We start from the raw sequence: 17,976 nt of genomic DNA, 5'->3' as shown, positions 1-17,976 counted from the left end.
TGCTCTCGTTGAGAGTTGAACTCAAGACCTCCCGCTTACTAAACGGGTGCTCTAACCAACTGAGCTACGAGAGCTAGTTGAGAATTGGACATACTATCTGTTTATGGTATAAATTATAAATTGATGCAGACGTGTGAAAATTATCATGACCAAGCCAAGAAAATCTTAAAAACTATATATTACTTGTTTTAGGAGTTTAATCATTTTGGTCTTTTACACACTTTAGGTTCACAAACACAATATACTTTCAATGGCCGGTGGGTTTGGGAGGCTATTATTGGAATGCCGGTAAGAAATTCAAAAAAAGAATTAATTTGATGCTAAAAAAGATGAAGGACTACATTATACTACAAAAATTAAAATAGTGATCCCTAGGTTTAATTAATTTTGTCTTCAAACAAAAAAAGTATCTATTATTTAACATGCAATACATATATAATAATAATAATAATAATAATAATAATAATAATAATAATAATAATAATAATAATAATAATAATAATAATAATAATAATAATAATAATAATAATAATAATAATAATAATAATAATAATAATAATAATAATAATAATAATAATAATAATAATAATACACACTATTTAATAATAAAATGATTTTTTTTTTTTATAAAAAATGTAAGCATGGTAAGATTACATATATATTAACACATTTCTAAGTCATATTTGAAAATTGACCAACTTAGTCAATGTAGTGTCCCTTTGCAATACGACAACCATTTGTAGCCGTGTACATAAAATTCATAAAGAAGTATAGAAAATAAGTGCAATAGAGAAAGCAAGAATAATAAAAAATTATATATAAAAAAAGGATATTGTGTAAAATTTACAACCTCTATTTTTTTATCCTCATGGATTCCATATTCTATATATATATAAAAAAACGTGTATTGTGATAAAAGTAAAAGTCAATTACAATAAACTTTGCAATAATAAACATTCTTATATAATTTGCAAGAACCCAAGAGTGCTTAGATGAGATAGAACTAGTCTCTTTTAGCTTAACCACAGTTATAGGTTTGAATTTAGTCTTGGATATGCAACAATATTAAAACTCTCAAAAGAGTTTGCCGTCCATTTAAGTCTCACAATACTCGACGAATTAGCATCCACAGTTGCGCGTGGAGATACCCAACTTTAAAAAAATAAATATAATTTGTAAGAACCATATTTAATTAAATCAAGAGTTTGATGTGGATTTTTAGCAATAAACTATCACTTTAACCATGTCTTCATGGAATATAATTGATTGTCCAAAGACTATGATCATTTAATTTATTACAAGTAGCACACAACATTTGATAGTGCCACGAGCCATGTCTATGAAAGTGTAAAGCAAAAGCTTTCTGTTTCAGATTTGCCTCCATGATTACTTCAATATATCTTTTATGAACAGTAAAATCTCATGTTCAACTTCCTATTCCTTCCATCATTGTGACCAACCTCTATCATTATTATTCATGTGATGTGATATGTATACCCACATTTAACTCAGCTAAGTAAATCACTAATTTAGTCCCTTAAATTGTGAGGATAGAGTAATTTGGCTATTGAAATTGATGATATTAAGAAATGATTCATAAATTGAAAATTTATGATTATTGGTCCTTTTGATCAATCAAATTTTATTAATTTTAAGGTTTGATCGTAGTTTTGATTCATTTATTTTGATTCGCTTATGTAATAGAAACTATCAAAGAAATAGTGTTTTTTCAACTCTCTCAAAATTGAAGTAATTTCAACCATATATAATACAATTGTTACTTACCCGGACAGGACATAAATATCTAAATTTAATATTTTTAGATACTTTTTTAGACCTATTGACGATACTACGTAGGAGTCCTAAATTTCAACAATTTGTGTCCATTTTTCATGATATTAGAGATGGATCCAAGCGAATTCTTCGGGAAAAATTGTGTCTTTCACCACAGAATCCTATAAGTGAGATTTTGAGTAAGTGTTTACATAATTTTCTTGAGCATGTGTGCGAAGATATTTTGAAAAATGAGTCACCATTGATATCTACCCATCTGAGGGAGTTCTTCGTTTTAGTCCTTATCCTTCTTCTTGTTACCGGATATCTCGTTTAGACAAATCTTTTCTTTGTTTCTTGATTCTCTAATGAGTTACAGAAAGAGTTCGAAGAAGTCAAATCTTTGATGATTCCATCATACATGATTGAGTTGGAAAAACTTCTGGATAGGTATCCTATATCAGAACTGAATTCTTTCGGGTTAAAGGATATGTTTCTCGTTGCTCTGAAACAATTAGGAAATTTTCTAAAAGAAAGACGAGGTTCGGCTTGTGCTGGCAACATGCCAAGGGGTGGTGGTCCCGCTGATGTGGTCAAATCCATACTTTCGAAGAAGAAAGATTTGAATCTCATCGATTTCATAAGGATTATACCAAATCCCATCAATCGAATTGCGTTTTTGAGAAATACTAGACATTTAAGTCATACAAGTAAAGCGACCTATACCTTGATAAGAAAAAGAAAAAAATGTGAATAGTGATTGGATTGATGATAAAATAGAATCCTGGATTTTGAACAGTGTTCATTGCTGATAAAGAAAGGGAATTCATGGTTCAGTTCTCTACCTTAACGACAGAAGAAAAAAAAAGATTGAACAAATTTTATTGAGTCTGACTAATAAACGTCCCTTTCTAAAATACAAATTATTTGATTACTCGATTAATTTTCTTTTTACGCAAAAATGGTGATGCGGTAAAAAAATAATTATTGATGTCGCATAAAATCTTTATATTATAAATCGACATGGATCATAACACAATTTCTTAAAAAAATAAAAAATATGGATCATAACACAATAACACATAAACAAGTTTTATGTCACATCAATAAAAAAATTGTCCCATAAAAAGAGGGTAAATTATAAGGAAAAAAAAGGGTTAATGGTACTTTACTCCTGTAATATATGTCATTATCGATTTTACACCCTGTATTTTTTTTTATTTACCTCTTGTAATTTTTTTTTATTTACCCCTAATAGGTCATTAGAAAACCAAAATTTCTGAAAAAAATAAAAAAAAAATGGTTTTTGAATGATCTATTAGGGGATAAATAAAAAAAATTACAAAGTGTAAAACCAGAAATGATCTATATTACATGAGATAAAGCTCTATTAGCCCGGAAAAAAAAAAGAAAAGACCAAAGTGCAATTAAATCTAATTTAAAATTCATGATTCACTCCTCTATAATACTTCTATTAGCATCTTAAAGTTCCCTTTTAAGATTCCAAGCTAACTATAAAAAAAATCTTGGATTATGAGATTATCCCTTTCTCTATTCTCTCCTACAAATCGTTTTGTGATCACTTATAAAACTATTTTCTTCCACTCTTACCTTTTCTTTTTATGTGCCTTCTGTTACCTTTTCTATGCTAACTTTGTGAGAACAATTATGGCTGTTTCCTTTCTTGTACCATTTATGTGACATTATTAATTTTCATCACACAACACCCTTCTTAAAAAGACATAACACCTTTCTCTTCCTTCCTTGTACTTCAGTAATCCCTATCATATTTAATTAGTTGGTGTTCTAATTTATGTAACTTTGCAACTAGTTCAATTTCAGCTTCTTTGTTTGAAGTATTAATATTATTAATATTGTACTATACACTTTTGATATATCCTTAGTTTTTGTCCAAAAAAAAAAAGTTATATCCTCAGTTAATTTGTTCTCCTTTCACCTTTGAAATCATTAGTTTTTCCAAAGTGAGATTGAGTTTATTTGTTTTGGTTTGGTCTTCTTAGTGTTGTTTTGTACAATGTTGTGAAATTCCGGATTCTAGGTGAACTCGTTTTGTCTAGGTAAATTTGTATCGTAAACTTGTTTTATGTATTGTTTTTGTTGAAGTTATTGGTTTTCCAAATTCATTAGTTTGAAGTGTTTGAAAAAAAAATCTTGCAAATGCCTCCAACAAATTTTCCTCTTCGTTGGGAGAGTACCGGTGACCAATGGTGGTATGCATCACCGATAGACTGGGCCGCAGCTAACGGCCACTATGACTTGGTTCGCGAAATGCTGAAAATTGATAGTAATCATCTCTTCAAACTGACTTCCCTACGCCGAATCAGGCGTCTAGAAGTGGTGTGGGATGATGACGAAGAACAATTCAACAATGTTACAAAGTTTCGTTCGCAAGTAGCACATAAACTTCTACTAGAAAGCGAATCCAAGAAATCGAAGAATTCTTTGATCAAGTCAGGCTACGGTGGATGGCTAATGTACACGGCTGCATCAGCCGGAGACTTCAACTTTGTTCAAATTCTTCTTGAGAGGAATCCTTTGTTGGTTTTCGGTGAAGGAGAATATGGTGTTACTGATATACTTTATGCTGCTGCTAGAAGCAAGAATTGTGATGTTTTTAAGCTGCTTTTTGATTTTGCAGTTTCACCAAGGTTTGTTACAAGTAGAGGTGGGATTATGGAAGAACAAATTGGTGAAATTCCTTCTGCTTATAGGTTGGAAATGATTAATAGAGCTGTTCATGCTGCTGCTAGAGGTGGTAATTTGAAGATTTTAGAGGAACTTCTTGCAAATTGTTCTGATGATATTTTGGCTTATAGAGATGCTGAAGGTTCAACTGCTTTGCATGCTGCTGCAGCAAGAGGGAAAGTTGAGGTAATTTTCTTGTTCTCATATTTTTCTCTTTCACATTGGAAAAACTACTATTATAGTAAAGTTGTATGGCATTTTTAAAAAAAATAAAAATCAACTTATAAAGTTTTGTTTGGTGTTGATTGAACATATATCACTTTTTGATTCATAGATGAATATCAAACAGAAATAGAATTAGAATTCAACATAGTATATTTGGTGTGGAGTATCAAACTATAATAGAACAAATCTATTCTTAGTAAGATCCTAATCAAATTAAGGTTTTAAATACTAGACTGGTTGAACCAGAAACCGGCCTGTTTGTCGGTTGGTTTGATCCTATGAAGCACAGATACAGACACAGTACATGACAAGGACACTGACATGCCGACACTGCTAATAATTTGAGAAAATCATATAATTCAGTGTAATTATATGCGTCGGTGTCGCGACACGTGTCTAACACGGGGACACGCCTAATCCAAGGAGTCTCCGTGCTTCACTTTGATCTCAGTTGAATTACAATCTATTTGAGTCTCATGGTACTCCGAACTTGTTCATGAATCTCAAAATGCAGGTGGTTAAATATCTAGCATCATCCTTTGACATAATCAACTCAACAGATCATCAAGGAAACACTGCTTTACATGTAGCTGCTTCGAGAGGCCAATTATCAGCAGTTAATGCTCTAATATCTTTGTTTCCAACATTAATCTCTCATAGAAACAATGCAGGAGAAACTTTTCTCCACAAAGCTGTTTCTGGTTTCCAAACTCATGCATTTCGAAGACTTGACCGACAAGTCGAGCTTTTGAAAAAGCTATTATCCACAAATCACTTCCATGTAGAAGAAATCATCAACATCAAGAACAATGATGGAAGAACAGCACTTCATATGGCAATCATAGGAAACATTCACATTGATCTTGTTCAACTTTTGATGACAGCACCTTTCATAAACCTCAACATATGTGATGTTCATGGTATGACACCACTTGACTACCTTAAACAAAATCCTAATTCATCGAATTCAGATATTTTGATCAAGAAATTGATCTCGGCTGGTGGAATGTTTGGTTTTAGAGGCTATGATTCAAGAAAAGCTATAGCTTCACATTTGAGAATGCAAAGTATTGGAAGTAGTCCTGGCACGAAATTTCAAATCTTAGACAGTGAAATATTTTTGTACACCGGAATCGAAAATGTATTATCAAATCATCATCGTGGTGGAATCATTGGAACGAGTAATTCGTCTTCATCAGAACACATTCCATATGAATCAACCAATGAAAATTCTATCTCAGTTTCAACTACTAGCAAAAGGCCAAGCTCAGTTAACTATGCAGCATCAAGGTTGAAAAAAGCACTTCATTGGAGTACTAAACCAAAAGAGAAGAAAATTGAAAGATCAAAGAAATTATCCAATGATGACGTTTCATTGGATTCATCATCATGCAAGAAAATGAGTACTAATAGTTTTGATGAAATTTCACTTAGACAAAGATTTTCTTCGGCTTCTAAGACGAATTTGATTCCAAACAACAAAAGAACACTTTCTGTAAGGAGTTATCAATCAAGCCCTAATGCTAAGAAGAGATTTGCATCAGCAAGAACAAGATCAAGTTCTTTTTCAAAATCATCAATTTCTTCACCTGGATCAATTGATAATAAGCAAAAGGGTGTTTATATCGATAATGACGATATTGTTGCCGGACCATCTTGCTTGAGTCAACAACTACCTTATGATGATGATGAGACACCGAAATTGGTTAAGAGAAATTCTGTTAGCAGGAAGTTGAAGGGTCATTACTTCTGTTTTGGTGCACCTGGTCTTAATGTGAAAAATTCAGTTCATAAACCTAGTTTTGTTGCTGTGGCTTAATCGTGATGAGGTTAGCTAGTTCTTGACTAGACTAATGTGAAATAATGAAGGGAAAAATTAAGCTTGCTTGATCAATAAGAAACTTGAATTCCTATTAAGGGTTTTTAAGGGAAGTTTCTTAGTTGTAACTTTTTATATAGATTATTATTATATTTTGTTAATTGAGATTAGCTTAATCTCATGCTTCAAATCTTAACTGAAAATTTCTGTGTTGTAACTTGTAATATGCTTCTTATCATATTGGAATCATTTTAGCACTATCTGTCTATGTAGCAGCACGGACACTTTCATTCGAACGCATGTTTGAGTGTACGACATGTGTCAGTGTTCAACAATGATTGAAAATAGATAATTGCCACAAAACCACATACTGGACTTTGAATTGTTTTTATGGTAAGAATGAATGAATAACAAAACATAACTTCAAATACACTCGAAAGAAAATTGCCAGCAAAAATCTTAGAAGTAAATCTTAAAACAAAAACATAGAAATTTCAGAATACTAACAGATAAGGCATCCGTGACGCGAGAAGAGTTCCCTATTTTTGTCACTTATATGAAAATCCCCTAAATAAATCTCTTTCAGTTGCGTGCAGTTTTCTACCACATGTTTCACTCCCTCCTCGGTAACATCATTACAAAGTTCAAGTAATAGTTGCAAAAGTCCAGAACAATTCTTTGAGATCACATATAGTGTTTCGTCATTAACCCTTGTATTTGACATGTTCAACACCTCTAGCTTCGGAACTACAAAGTTCATTCCTAGTAGCTTCACTCTTGTACAATCGGCTATGTTCAAATGCCTGATCTTACAACATTTCCTTAAAACGTAACAAATACCTTCAGATATACCATTGCAAGAATTCAAATCGAGCATCTGCAAATTTGGGAAAATGGTAGCAAACAATATGATGTTTGCATCTCTCAACTGTTGACAGAGAGCTAAACAAAGAGACTTCAATTGAGGGCTTGGAGGAAAATCCGTCAAGAAATTGAAATTCTCTACACTCCCTATCCCAACATTTGTGCGTTCCATTTTGATTTCACGAAGTGATGGACAGTTTCTAACGAGTGAAAACAAGGCTGATTCTGTGAGCATCCGACATTCACTAAGGTTTATAGACACCAAATCACCAAGAAGTAATGACAACTCAGCAACATGTAGATCATTCAGAAAATAAATACCATTAAGATCTAAATGTTGTATACATCGACACTTGGACAACAAATAGTGAAATTCATTAATGTAGCTAGTGTCATTGTGACCGAGGTTGAGTTCTTTGAGCAAAGGGAAACAATTGGCAATGAGTAACAGGCCGCCCTTACCAAGAAAAGTATTGGAACAATTGAGAGAGGTCAAAATTGTAATGTTTTGGGCAAATGCTCGCAAACCATAGGCGGGAAAGTTGCATTGGTCGGAGATATTAAGGGATGTGATGTTCAATGATGGGAAAGTAGAGATTTCCCGCAGAAACTTGTCAAGGTCACAATGGTAGTTCGAGAGGTTGAGGGAGTTAAGGTTAGTGAATCTTTCGAATATGCGACATAGAAAAGTCCGCGATGCATCGTAGAAAGTGTATGAGAATCGGAGACGGCTGGTGATGGAGAGGAACTGTTTGGAGACGAGAGATAAAGAATTCAAGTAGTGGTTGTTGCGACTGTTGTGGTCATAGTTGGGTATATGTGAATATGTAGATGAAGAAATTTTTTGTGAAGATTTGATAAGAGAAGTTCTCTTCCTTTTGATTTGTTGTGAAGGATTGAGAGGGTAGAAGTAGCTATGGTTGTTGTCGTCGCCAGTGATGATGAAGTTGAAAATAGTTTCCCAACACTCATCAGGTAAATATGAAATTGTCGTTGTTGTCGGTGCCGTTGATGTTGAATCTGAAACCATTCGTTGTGAAGATTTGAGAGAGGAAGTTCTTTTCCTTTTCATTGTGAATTTCGGAGTAAACGGTATTATGAGGGCCGCCTGTCGGTGATGATTTAAGGGGTTTAGGTGAAACTCGTGCTTCAAAGATATAAGCGAAATTAGGGTTTAGAGTTTAGAGTTTTGCAGAGACATGAAAATTGTAGAAACGATCAACACGAACATGGTGATAGTAGTGGATAAACGGTAGTGATGAAAAAAAAAATGTTAGGGTTTTTCTAAGGTTCTGTTTTTTATTGTTGCGTCAATGGATGATGTTAGGGCATAAAAACTCCTATACACGAAGAAGAAGACGTGAGGACTGAGGAGTAAACAAATATTAGGGTTTTGCTAATGTTATGTGTTTATTTACTTTTTTTTATTTTATTTTAGGGACGTTGCTAATAATGGGCTTTGTTTGTGGTTGCAATCTTCCTTGTACTAACATATATTTATATGTTTGTGGTTGCAACTCATAAACCGACGTAAAACATATATTTACTTCAAAACAATTTAATTTAAAAACACTTATTAAGTACTAGTAAAAGTACTTGATGAGATGGTAAAGGATCTCTTTCAACTTAAGCTGAGGTTCTTAGTTCAAATTCAGTTTGAGAATGCAGCGGTAATAAATATTTTGTCGTGCATTACGCTCAAGGGTGTAGGAACATTTTATGGTTATAAATATGTTTGTATCCTTCAACATTTTCATTCATTAATTCTTTGCTTTTCTTTCCTTCTACAAATTTATTTCTTAAATTTAATTATGGAAATGAGCTATGATACCATGGTCATTGTTGACCACCCATATTATCCCCAAAATTGATTTGCAGTTTATGTTGGGATAGTACGATTGTTAGTAGAGACTTACCTATCAATTACAAGATAAATTTTGGATTTTAGTAGTTTTTGGATTGTATAATCCAAAAATCCGTATAAAAAAGTTCAGAACTAAACATGACGCGTGAGAAGAGTGGTGGAAAATAAAATAGTCTTATTAGTTTATAAACATAGAAATACAACCCCAACATTAGGAATGTACTCTTCTCACTTTTCAAATTGCTCAAAAACATACCCAGTGGCATAAAAATCTACTATGGTTACAAACATAAATGAATAGTGTTTGGACACACAAACATCAAAAGATTTTTTTCTAATAATAAAAAGCAAATTGTTAATAAAATGATTTAGTATTTTGAGAAAAAAAGTTGTTTATGTGTGATCAAACATTATTCATTTATTTTTGTGCCTATGCAAGAATGTCTCACCAGCGATAGTTAATTGGCGTTCAATTTTTCAGCAACAATTAAGTGTCATTGGTCAACTTTTAAAGTGGTTCAATCATTTTTAAATCGGTTTAACTTATCTTAAAAGTGTCTGACAATACTTAACTATCATTGGAAAACTGAATGGCTGCCATCTACCTCTCAACCAACGGTAGTTGAAAAAAAGAGCAATTTGAGAAGTGAGAATAGAAATTTTCAACCTTAGCGGTGCAAAAAGGGCCTTTCAATAGAGATTCAAAACATTTAAGGTCTCTTTTTTTATTACTTCTTTTCCCACCCCCACCCCTATGTTCTTAAAAATCATCTTTTTGTTTTTATTAGTGAAATTATCCCTAAGGTTGATTCAATTAGTAAGCATATGACTTGTTTGTAAAGTTGTAGGCTTTACTCATGTTGTTAATGTAATTACTTTGATAAACATTCTTTAAATCTGTATGTCTACTCTAACTCTAATGATTCCATCAAGCTCAATTCATCTAAACTTTTTATTAGTAAAAAAAATATAATTTCTTACGGAATTTTTCTAGAAGTATACTTTTGGACAACTTGTTTATAACTCCTCGTTTATGTGTAATTTGGCCTAGAAGAGCACATCAAAAGTTTAATTTCATACGCCAAAGTAAGTTAAAAAAAATTATCACAAACACCACAATGGATTCTCTCTATTTAGCAACTCAATGATCTCACTCTTACTATTTTCTACCGTCACTATATTTTATGTGACAAGTGGTGGTTAGTGTTAGTTCTAAAGTTTGAAATTTGTATCACTTATTCAATAAAATATCATATTAACAAGGTTACCACGAAAGCAATATCAAGTGGAAAATTGAAAAGATACCGTACTTATTATACAAACTCTCTCCCTAACGTCAGCAAAGTGTGCAAATTCGTTTAATTAACGAAAAAAATAAGTGTACAAAATTGTGTGGGGTTATCATGTCCTTCCTATTTGTCAAAAAACAAAATCAAAAGAGTCGGATAACTCAATTGATTTGACAATCTAAAATTTATTTCATCCGATCACTACTATAATAAGTAAATACATTTATTGAATAACCGATGAATTTAGGTTATATTATCAATAAAATATATCATTTATACATGAAAAAGTAATATGTATTTATTTATAATAGTGATCAGCAGGGGCGATTTTACCCCCCCAGCTAACCCGGGTATGCGCCCGGGCTCAACCCATACTTTCTTTGTATCGCTATAAGAAATTTGACTTTTAGTGACGGCCAAAATCCGTCACTACAGGACAAATTTCCGTAGCTAAATCTATCTGTCATTGCCAAATGACTGCCACTGCATGTTTTCCACATTTACCTACGGAAAAAAACCGTAGGTAATTCTAAGGAGACCATTTTAAAAACATTATAGACCTCTACCTATGGTTGGCGGCTGTCACTAAAACTTATCATTGTTTTATTTTGCCCAGACTCCAAAAAATTCCTGGCTCCGTCACCGGTGATCAAAGAAGGAGTAAAGAAGTACTTGTATCAAAAAGAATGAAAGGAGTACTAACGTCACAGGTATGAACACCATAAATATTTGCGGACAAAACCAAAAGAAAAATAAGCATCCTGACGCCAATTTTATTCACGTCACAGACATTTATATTTGTCATAAGAATTTCATTGATTAATATTTGAAGTGTCACAGTATGAACATCACATCTTAAAATCTCTCTTTACAGCATGCAACACATTTCAATTTTGAAATCTTAATTCAAATATGGCAACCATAACATGCTTAATGTATGATCATGTATAATTTTCTTTTTTAGGTTTATAATATAGTCACTTGATATATTAATTATTCAACATTCAACATTAATGAGTAATGTTTAGATGCTTAATTTTTAGATAAGATTTTCGATGTTCAAATTAATCCCAAGCAACATAACATAAATGTCAATTATGGAGGGAGCATATAGTTGGAAGTGATAAAAAAGAACTAATTAATAGCACACCATGAGGTTGAGTGTTGACTAGAACTATTGTTATTAGAAAAATAGGACTATTTTCATTAACTTTGTAAAATTGAGGACCAAAATACAATTAAATCTATTTAAAGTCAACAACACTTACAATGGACATTCCTTCAAAGAAAAACACTTATAATGGACTAAAAGGTTGATACCTATTAGATAATGATCTTTGTTGTGAATTCACTATTTTGATATGTCAAATATGGGTTATCGTTGAATCAAATATATCTTGTTCTCATTGATTTGGATAGAGTTTTGTTTTTGGGCATTTTTTTAATTAAAAAAAAAAAAACACAATTCTTGCTCACACATTAATGTCACTTGTTCAAAAAAATAAAATAATCACAAATATCACGGACAGGCAAAACTTAAAAGGTATCCGTGGGCGAAACAGATAAAGGGAGAAATCCAAATCAATTCAAAATTGTTGATTTGTTTTGATTTATTTTCTTAAATAATTTTTTAACTAATCCAAACAAAGCTGATAAAGAGTGATGTTACTGTCGTCGTGAGCTTAGCTCAGTTGGTATGGACAATGTATAAAATATGTGAGTCTGAGGTTCGAATCCCAATCACCACAAAAAAAAAAAAAGTGATGTTAGTAGTAGCATGGGAGTAAATTTTGGTTTTTTTTTTTTTTAACAAGGAGTAAACTTTGGTTTAACTTGGAAAATAGAAGATTTTTACTAGATTCACAAGAATAGGATCGATCTAAGGATAAGGTCATTAAAGCCCTTGTTTTAGGTCCCCCAACATAAAATTATCTCTTATTAAATTTTACAAGCAAAAAGGCCTCATAGTCGAACAAAAAAAAACCCCATATATTCAAAAACTGCTTTAGGCTTCGTTACTTTTAAAAATTATTGGGTCGGTCCTGTGAAGAATCATACATGTTGGGGTTGGATCTAGATTTGCTGCTGTAAAAAAAAAAGTTTCACACTGTGTTATCATGGTTTTTGGGTGCCAAGCCATTAATTGGACTTGAACCTTTTGACCGTTGATATCTCTCTTTTTTCTTGGGAAGGGTAAAAGGAGAAAAACCCTTAAAGAGTTCTAGATTCGGGGGTCGGTTTTACTACGGGAAGGTGTTAGGCACCCGGAGTAACTATAGTCCTCTATAGGAGCCGTTTTCCTAAGTCTATATTCACGCTTATTTTTACTTACTTTTGAAAATGGGAGGTTTATTTAGTTAAGAATGGGGGGAGAGAAGTTGTAAGACTTGATTTTTATTTCGGCTTGGATGAGTTTTGACTCATTGCCTACGTACCGTTTTACGGGATCAAAACCGGCGTAGTTCTTGCTAAAAAGACTTGTTTTTGTTTTAATTGTTTGATTTTAAGTTTTGAAAAAAAAGTTTTGAAGAAGGAGATTGGGAGGCTTCATGAGCATTAGATTTAGCAAAAAAAGCGAGGTTTGATTAGTGATTAGAAAGGAAGTCTAAATGATTAAGATGGATTGAATTTTTCTTAAGAAAAAAAGAAAGGAAAAAAATGAAGTGTTGACTTCATATTTATTATGAAAATTTTTGAAGTGAAGTTCAATTGTTTTTTTTGGAAAAAGGATGGATTTTCTCTAAGTGTTTAAAACCTAAACGCTTGTCTAACCATACAATCCTATGCATACATCTAAGGTGAGTGTGTGCGTGTCGGTGCGCCATAGTGTCCATAGTCCATATTACAACATTTCCTAAATACATTCTATGGCCCCTTTGCCAAGCTACAAACCAATGATAACAAATTACATTACCAAATGAATTAAAACTTGTAAAAAAAAAAAATGCTAAGCTAAAGAAAGTGGAGAGAGTGGTGGAATGCTATGAAAGGTATGGCACATGAGATGAAATGGTTAGTAATCATAAAGCACACAATAGTAGGAAGTAATCAAAAGGAAATGCATAAAAATGGCAAAGAAAAGGTAATAAAGTGGCAATGAACCTAAAAACTTTGATGTGATACCTAAAGGTGCTTGCAACCCATAATCATCACATCATGGCAATTTTGCAAGAAATTTGGTTTCAAGCCATGACATGAAATTAATGGAAACATATGCAAGCAAGGTATCACACCAAATTCATAGAGAAATTTGACACTTTATTCTCTAAAACAAACATTTGTTGCTTGTAAAACAAGAAATCCATAACATCATATTCAAAACAGCAAAAAGAAGCACATGTCCAGAGGCATATTCATCATAAGATATGGTATCATTTATTCATAACACATATCAAAGTATCAAGAACAAAAACATAGCAAAAAGTATACCAAAAGTGTAAAAACACATGGAAATTTGTTCATGCCATTTTGATATTTTTTTACATGCAGGAAAACACCATAAAAATGCCAAAAATGTACCAAGAAACAACTAGGATTTTTTTAGAAATTTTGTAAACAAGAATGAGCAGGCCACAGGTGCAAATAGCAAAGAAAATGGTGCAAGCAGCAAAAGAAGCAAAAAAACGTACAACAGAAGGCCCAGCCCAAAACCAGAGGAAACGGATCTCACAGGGATACTCAGGGACCGTTGGATTGATCCAAGGTCCCAAACCCTAGATCTAAGGGCTCACAACGCAGGGGATTGGACCGGTCTTGAACCGGTCCGGTCTAGCGCCCTATATAAAACCCTAACGCGCCGGTTTTTTCATTTGTCACACACCTTTCTCTCTCTAACTCTTCTCTCTTCTCTCATCTCTCTCTAAACCCTCACCGCCGGTGAGGATGAAGCCACGGCGGAGACCTTGAAGGTCCGCCGGAAGCTTCATCTTCTCCGGCGCGCCTAAACCACTCCGGTGACCTAATTTTCCAGAACTTCAAAGTTTCTACATCAAACGATTCGCCTCCTTACCCTAAACACGAATCCGGCATTTGTTTTTTTGAAAACGGCTTGGAACGACGTAGATCTTGAAAAAGCTTTTACGGTTTTGAAATGATTTTTGATTTTTTTGAATGAGATCATTTAGATCTTTAAAGATCTACATCGTTTCGTCGTTTGATTACTTTTTGACGCCTGTTTTCGCTTTCAAAACGTTGATCCTTACGGATCTAGATTTTGATGTTTACGGTTATGGTTTTCTTTGAATTCTGGAACCTTTGGATCTGTTTTGCTTGCGTGATTTTTAGGTTTAACAGTGATATTGCTTTTGAAAAAGAGTATGAGTTTTACCTAAGGTTTTGGTTGAAACCTTTAATGGAGGAAAACCTTTGGGAAAAACTTGAATGTTCTTGACGGTTTTGATGATTTTGCTTGCTTTTGGACCGAAAATAAATCGGTTTACCGGTTCATCTTCATCTTCTCTGATTCTTTCTCTGCTTCTCTGTGATTACGTGCTTGAGCTTGCTTCAACGTTTTTTTGAATCTGCGTGAAAAATCCCTATGATCAGTGCTTGAGCTTGCTTCAATGTGAGCTCGCACTTTGAATTGTAGGGGAAATCTTCAATCCGGTGATGAAGATTCACACGAATCTCTGAGGATTGATGTGAAAATCAATGAATTTGTGTATGAATTTGGTTCTGGAAATCTTAGGGTTCTTGTGTTCTTGGTGATTTCTCTGTGATTTTCTTGGTTTGATCTAACTGACAAGAAAGAGAAAAATTGAATCTGTTTTGGTGAAGTGGCGTGTAATCCATGGCTTTGATTCTGACTCAATGCTTATATAGTTGACATGTGTACACTTGAGCCAATGAAAATGTGACACCTGGATTTGTATGGAAATGGCACGGCCTGGACCTGAAAAATGAACTTTGGACTTTTCTGCAAAAAATAAAACTTCAAGGACTAAACTGCAATTTGACAAAAAAGACTGAAATGAAAATTAAAAAAAGGTGGACTGAACTGCAATTTTGGAACTCTTTGAGGACAAAAATGCAAAAATAATAAAAACACTAAAAATTAAAATAAAATTGGTAATTTGACCAAACGTAAAGCGAAACACAAATAAAATTGACAAAACGGACTAAAACGAACCAATGGCCTAAATGAGGTACTTCAAAGTAACCTCCCCATGCCAAAATTTCGTGTGAAATGACCAAAATGCCCCTAGGGCTAAAAATGACCTAAACAGATTCAAATTGACTTGACGCTGACTCAGACGCAAATTTGAAATGAATTTTAACAAAGTTTACTGATGACATGTTTAAAAATAATCTGAAAAGACTCAGAGACAGTCACAAGGATGAAAATGGGTCCCACTGCAGGAAATGACCAAAATACCCTTCTGTATGACTTTTTGCAAATTTTGAAATAAACTGTAGAAAAAGCAATGTAATGATTCAGAGACACTTTCGAATGACTTACAAGACAAGTAAAGACATTTTGAAAGGTTTTATGCAAGAAAAACAGAGGTAAAAATAGGATTGAAAACACTGCGTAGCAGAGACAATTTGAACTGTGCAGTTGAAATTTGATAATTGACAAAGTTTGAAATGAAATTGGGCCCAGTATTTTTAGGTCCAAAAACAGGGTATAACACACTGTAATCAATTACATCCATTGATATGAAATCAGACGGTCTAGATAACACACCAGCTTTATGATCTTGACTATCGATCTAAGTCGGACGATCCTGATATGTTACAACGTCTGGTTGTAACAAAAGGAAATCCAAGTCTGTTGGGGTTAGGGATAGTTATTTTCTGAAAAAGCTTGCCACCGACACATAAAATTCTCACAAACAAAATAGCTCACTCCCACATGATGTGACCAAACTACCCATGTGTGACTTAAGTTACGTTCGCTACCACCAACGTGAGTTAAGTCACGCTTGGCACCAACGTGACTTAAGTCACGCTGCGCGTTGTCCTTCATTACGGGGAGGTTATTGTTCAGCAACACTGGGCCAGACAGGTTCCTGACCCACTCCTGATTATTGTGAACATCAGAGCCAAAGTGGATAGTGCAATGGGGCATCCTGATGTGTTTTCATCTCCAGTCTTTACCGGTGTGTTGCAGGGCATCTAGTCGGAGTATAGCTTTTTGCAGGAGGAGCCGGTTCCCCAGAGGAGGTCTATGAGCCACAGTCCACAAGAGTATTTTTTTTTTTTTTTTTTTTTTGAAAATGCTAACAAGTGCCCTTAGGACATTGTTTAAGCATCCAAAAGTAGCAAATTTTACATTGAAAATTTTGTAGTTATGACTTTTACATGTGTTTGACTTGTATTTTCAAGACAAAGTTTCTTTTTGTGGGTTCATTAAACAATGTCCTCAGAACACTTGTTAGCAAAACCTTTTTTTTTTTAGTCTTTTTATGACATTTGCATATCTTTAGATGTTTTTATGACATTTTGGCGGATTTTGATGTGATATATTTACAGGTGTGCCTTTGCGTTATTTTATGACAATTTCATTAGTTTTCGATTTTATTTTGCGTATTTAAATTTTGAGTGAATGAATGATTGAATGAATAGATGAAAAATGGATGAAAATGAAGGAATGAATGTATGAGTGAATAAATGAATTAACATCAATAGGGAATGGAAGCAATTGTGCTATTCCGTCAAATGACACAGGCAGAGTGTGATCGTGGCTTAAGTTACGTTGAGGGTATTATTGTCCGAACACATGTGAATGAGCAATTTCCAATGGGAGAAGAGTAATTTTCATCGACGCAACTTAAGAATTTGATTTAGAGAGCTAAAATAACATTTGATTTAGAGAGCTAATTTATGAACAACCATAGTCGGGACACCAAACTACATCACATAGCATTTCCCCTTCGAATGATGTGCATGTAAACCATGGTCGATCAAACAAGTATTATAAATATACATAGTCGGTTGTCCGTAAATTATTTCTCTTGATGTAAGGCCTTGGATGTGATTCGCAAGTGCAATGATTGTGATATAGAACAATGTCCGGTAGAATTTTTTAAGGAGCCAAAATATGTCAAGGTATGCCTCAAATAAACGAGTCTGGATTTGCTCAACTTTTCTAGCATCTATTTATTGTTTAATTGTGAGAGAGAGAGGATTAATATGGTTCATTAGTTAAGTCCACTAATTAAAATGGGCATCGCTAAGTTATCATGTGTGTCTATCTCTTTTATAAATATATATTAAAATAATGGTGGATGAATGGAGCAAATACAAGCTCCAAATAAACAAATATGATTTGACACCTAAAATTTTGTCAGGTACCAATGACATATATGTAAAATCAATACAAAATTTAACTTCTTTTCTAAAATAAGGAAATATTAAAAAAAATGACATGTTATTAAATGAATGAATCCTATTAAGAAAAAATCAAATATAAATAATTTTTTATTTATGAAAGA

General features: G+C 33.2%; 2 protein-coding genes and 1 non-coding gene across 3 annotated transcripts; 1 reads left to right on the top strand and 2 right to left on the bottom strand.

Annotated features, from left to right (window-relative positions):
* Positions 1–74, bottom strand: TRNAT-AGU (transfer RNA threonine (anticodon AGU)). Its single transcript has one exon. It is a non-coding gene; the product is annotated as a tRNA-Thr (tRNA).
* A 3,197-nt stretch (positions 75–3,271) lies between these two features.
* LOC25495711 (serine/threonine-protein phosphatase 6 regulatory ankyrin repeat subunit B) lies at positions 3,272–6,783 on the top strand. Its single transcript, XM_013595940.3, has 2 exons — positions 3,272–4,665; positions 5,219–6,783. The coding sequence occupies exons 1-2, from the start codon at positions 3,952–3,954 to the stop codon at positions 6,521–6,523; spliced, it is 2,019 nt and encodes a 672-aa protein (XP_013451394.1). The 5' UTR covers positions 3,272–3,951; the 3' UTR covers positions 6,524–6,783.
* Positions 6,784–7,025: 242 nt separating this feature from the next.
* LOC25495710 (F-box/LRR-repeat protein 7) lies at positions 7,026–8,459 on the bottom strand. The gene has a single exon (XM_013595939.1). The coding sequence runs from the start codon at positions 8,457–8,459 to the stop codon at positions 7,026–7,028; it is 1,434 nt and encodes a 477-aa protein (XP_013451393.1).
* Positions 8,460–17,976: the final 9,517 nt, after the last annotated feature.

The sequence above is a fragment of the Medicago truncatula genome, chromosome 6 (genome assembly GCF_003473485.1).
Source record: "Medicago truncatula cultivar Jemalong A17 chromosome 6, MtrunA17r5.0-ANR, whole genome shotgun sequence".
Lineage (NCBI taxonomy): Eukaryota > Viridiplantae > Streptophyta > Magnoliopsida > Fabales > Fabaceae > Medicago > Medicago truncatula.
The sequence above is the reverse complement of the archived record's forward strand: the minus strand, read 5'-3'. Positions and strand labels throughout refer to the sequence as shown.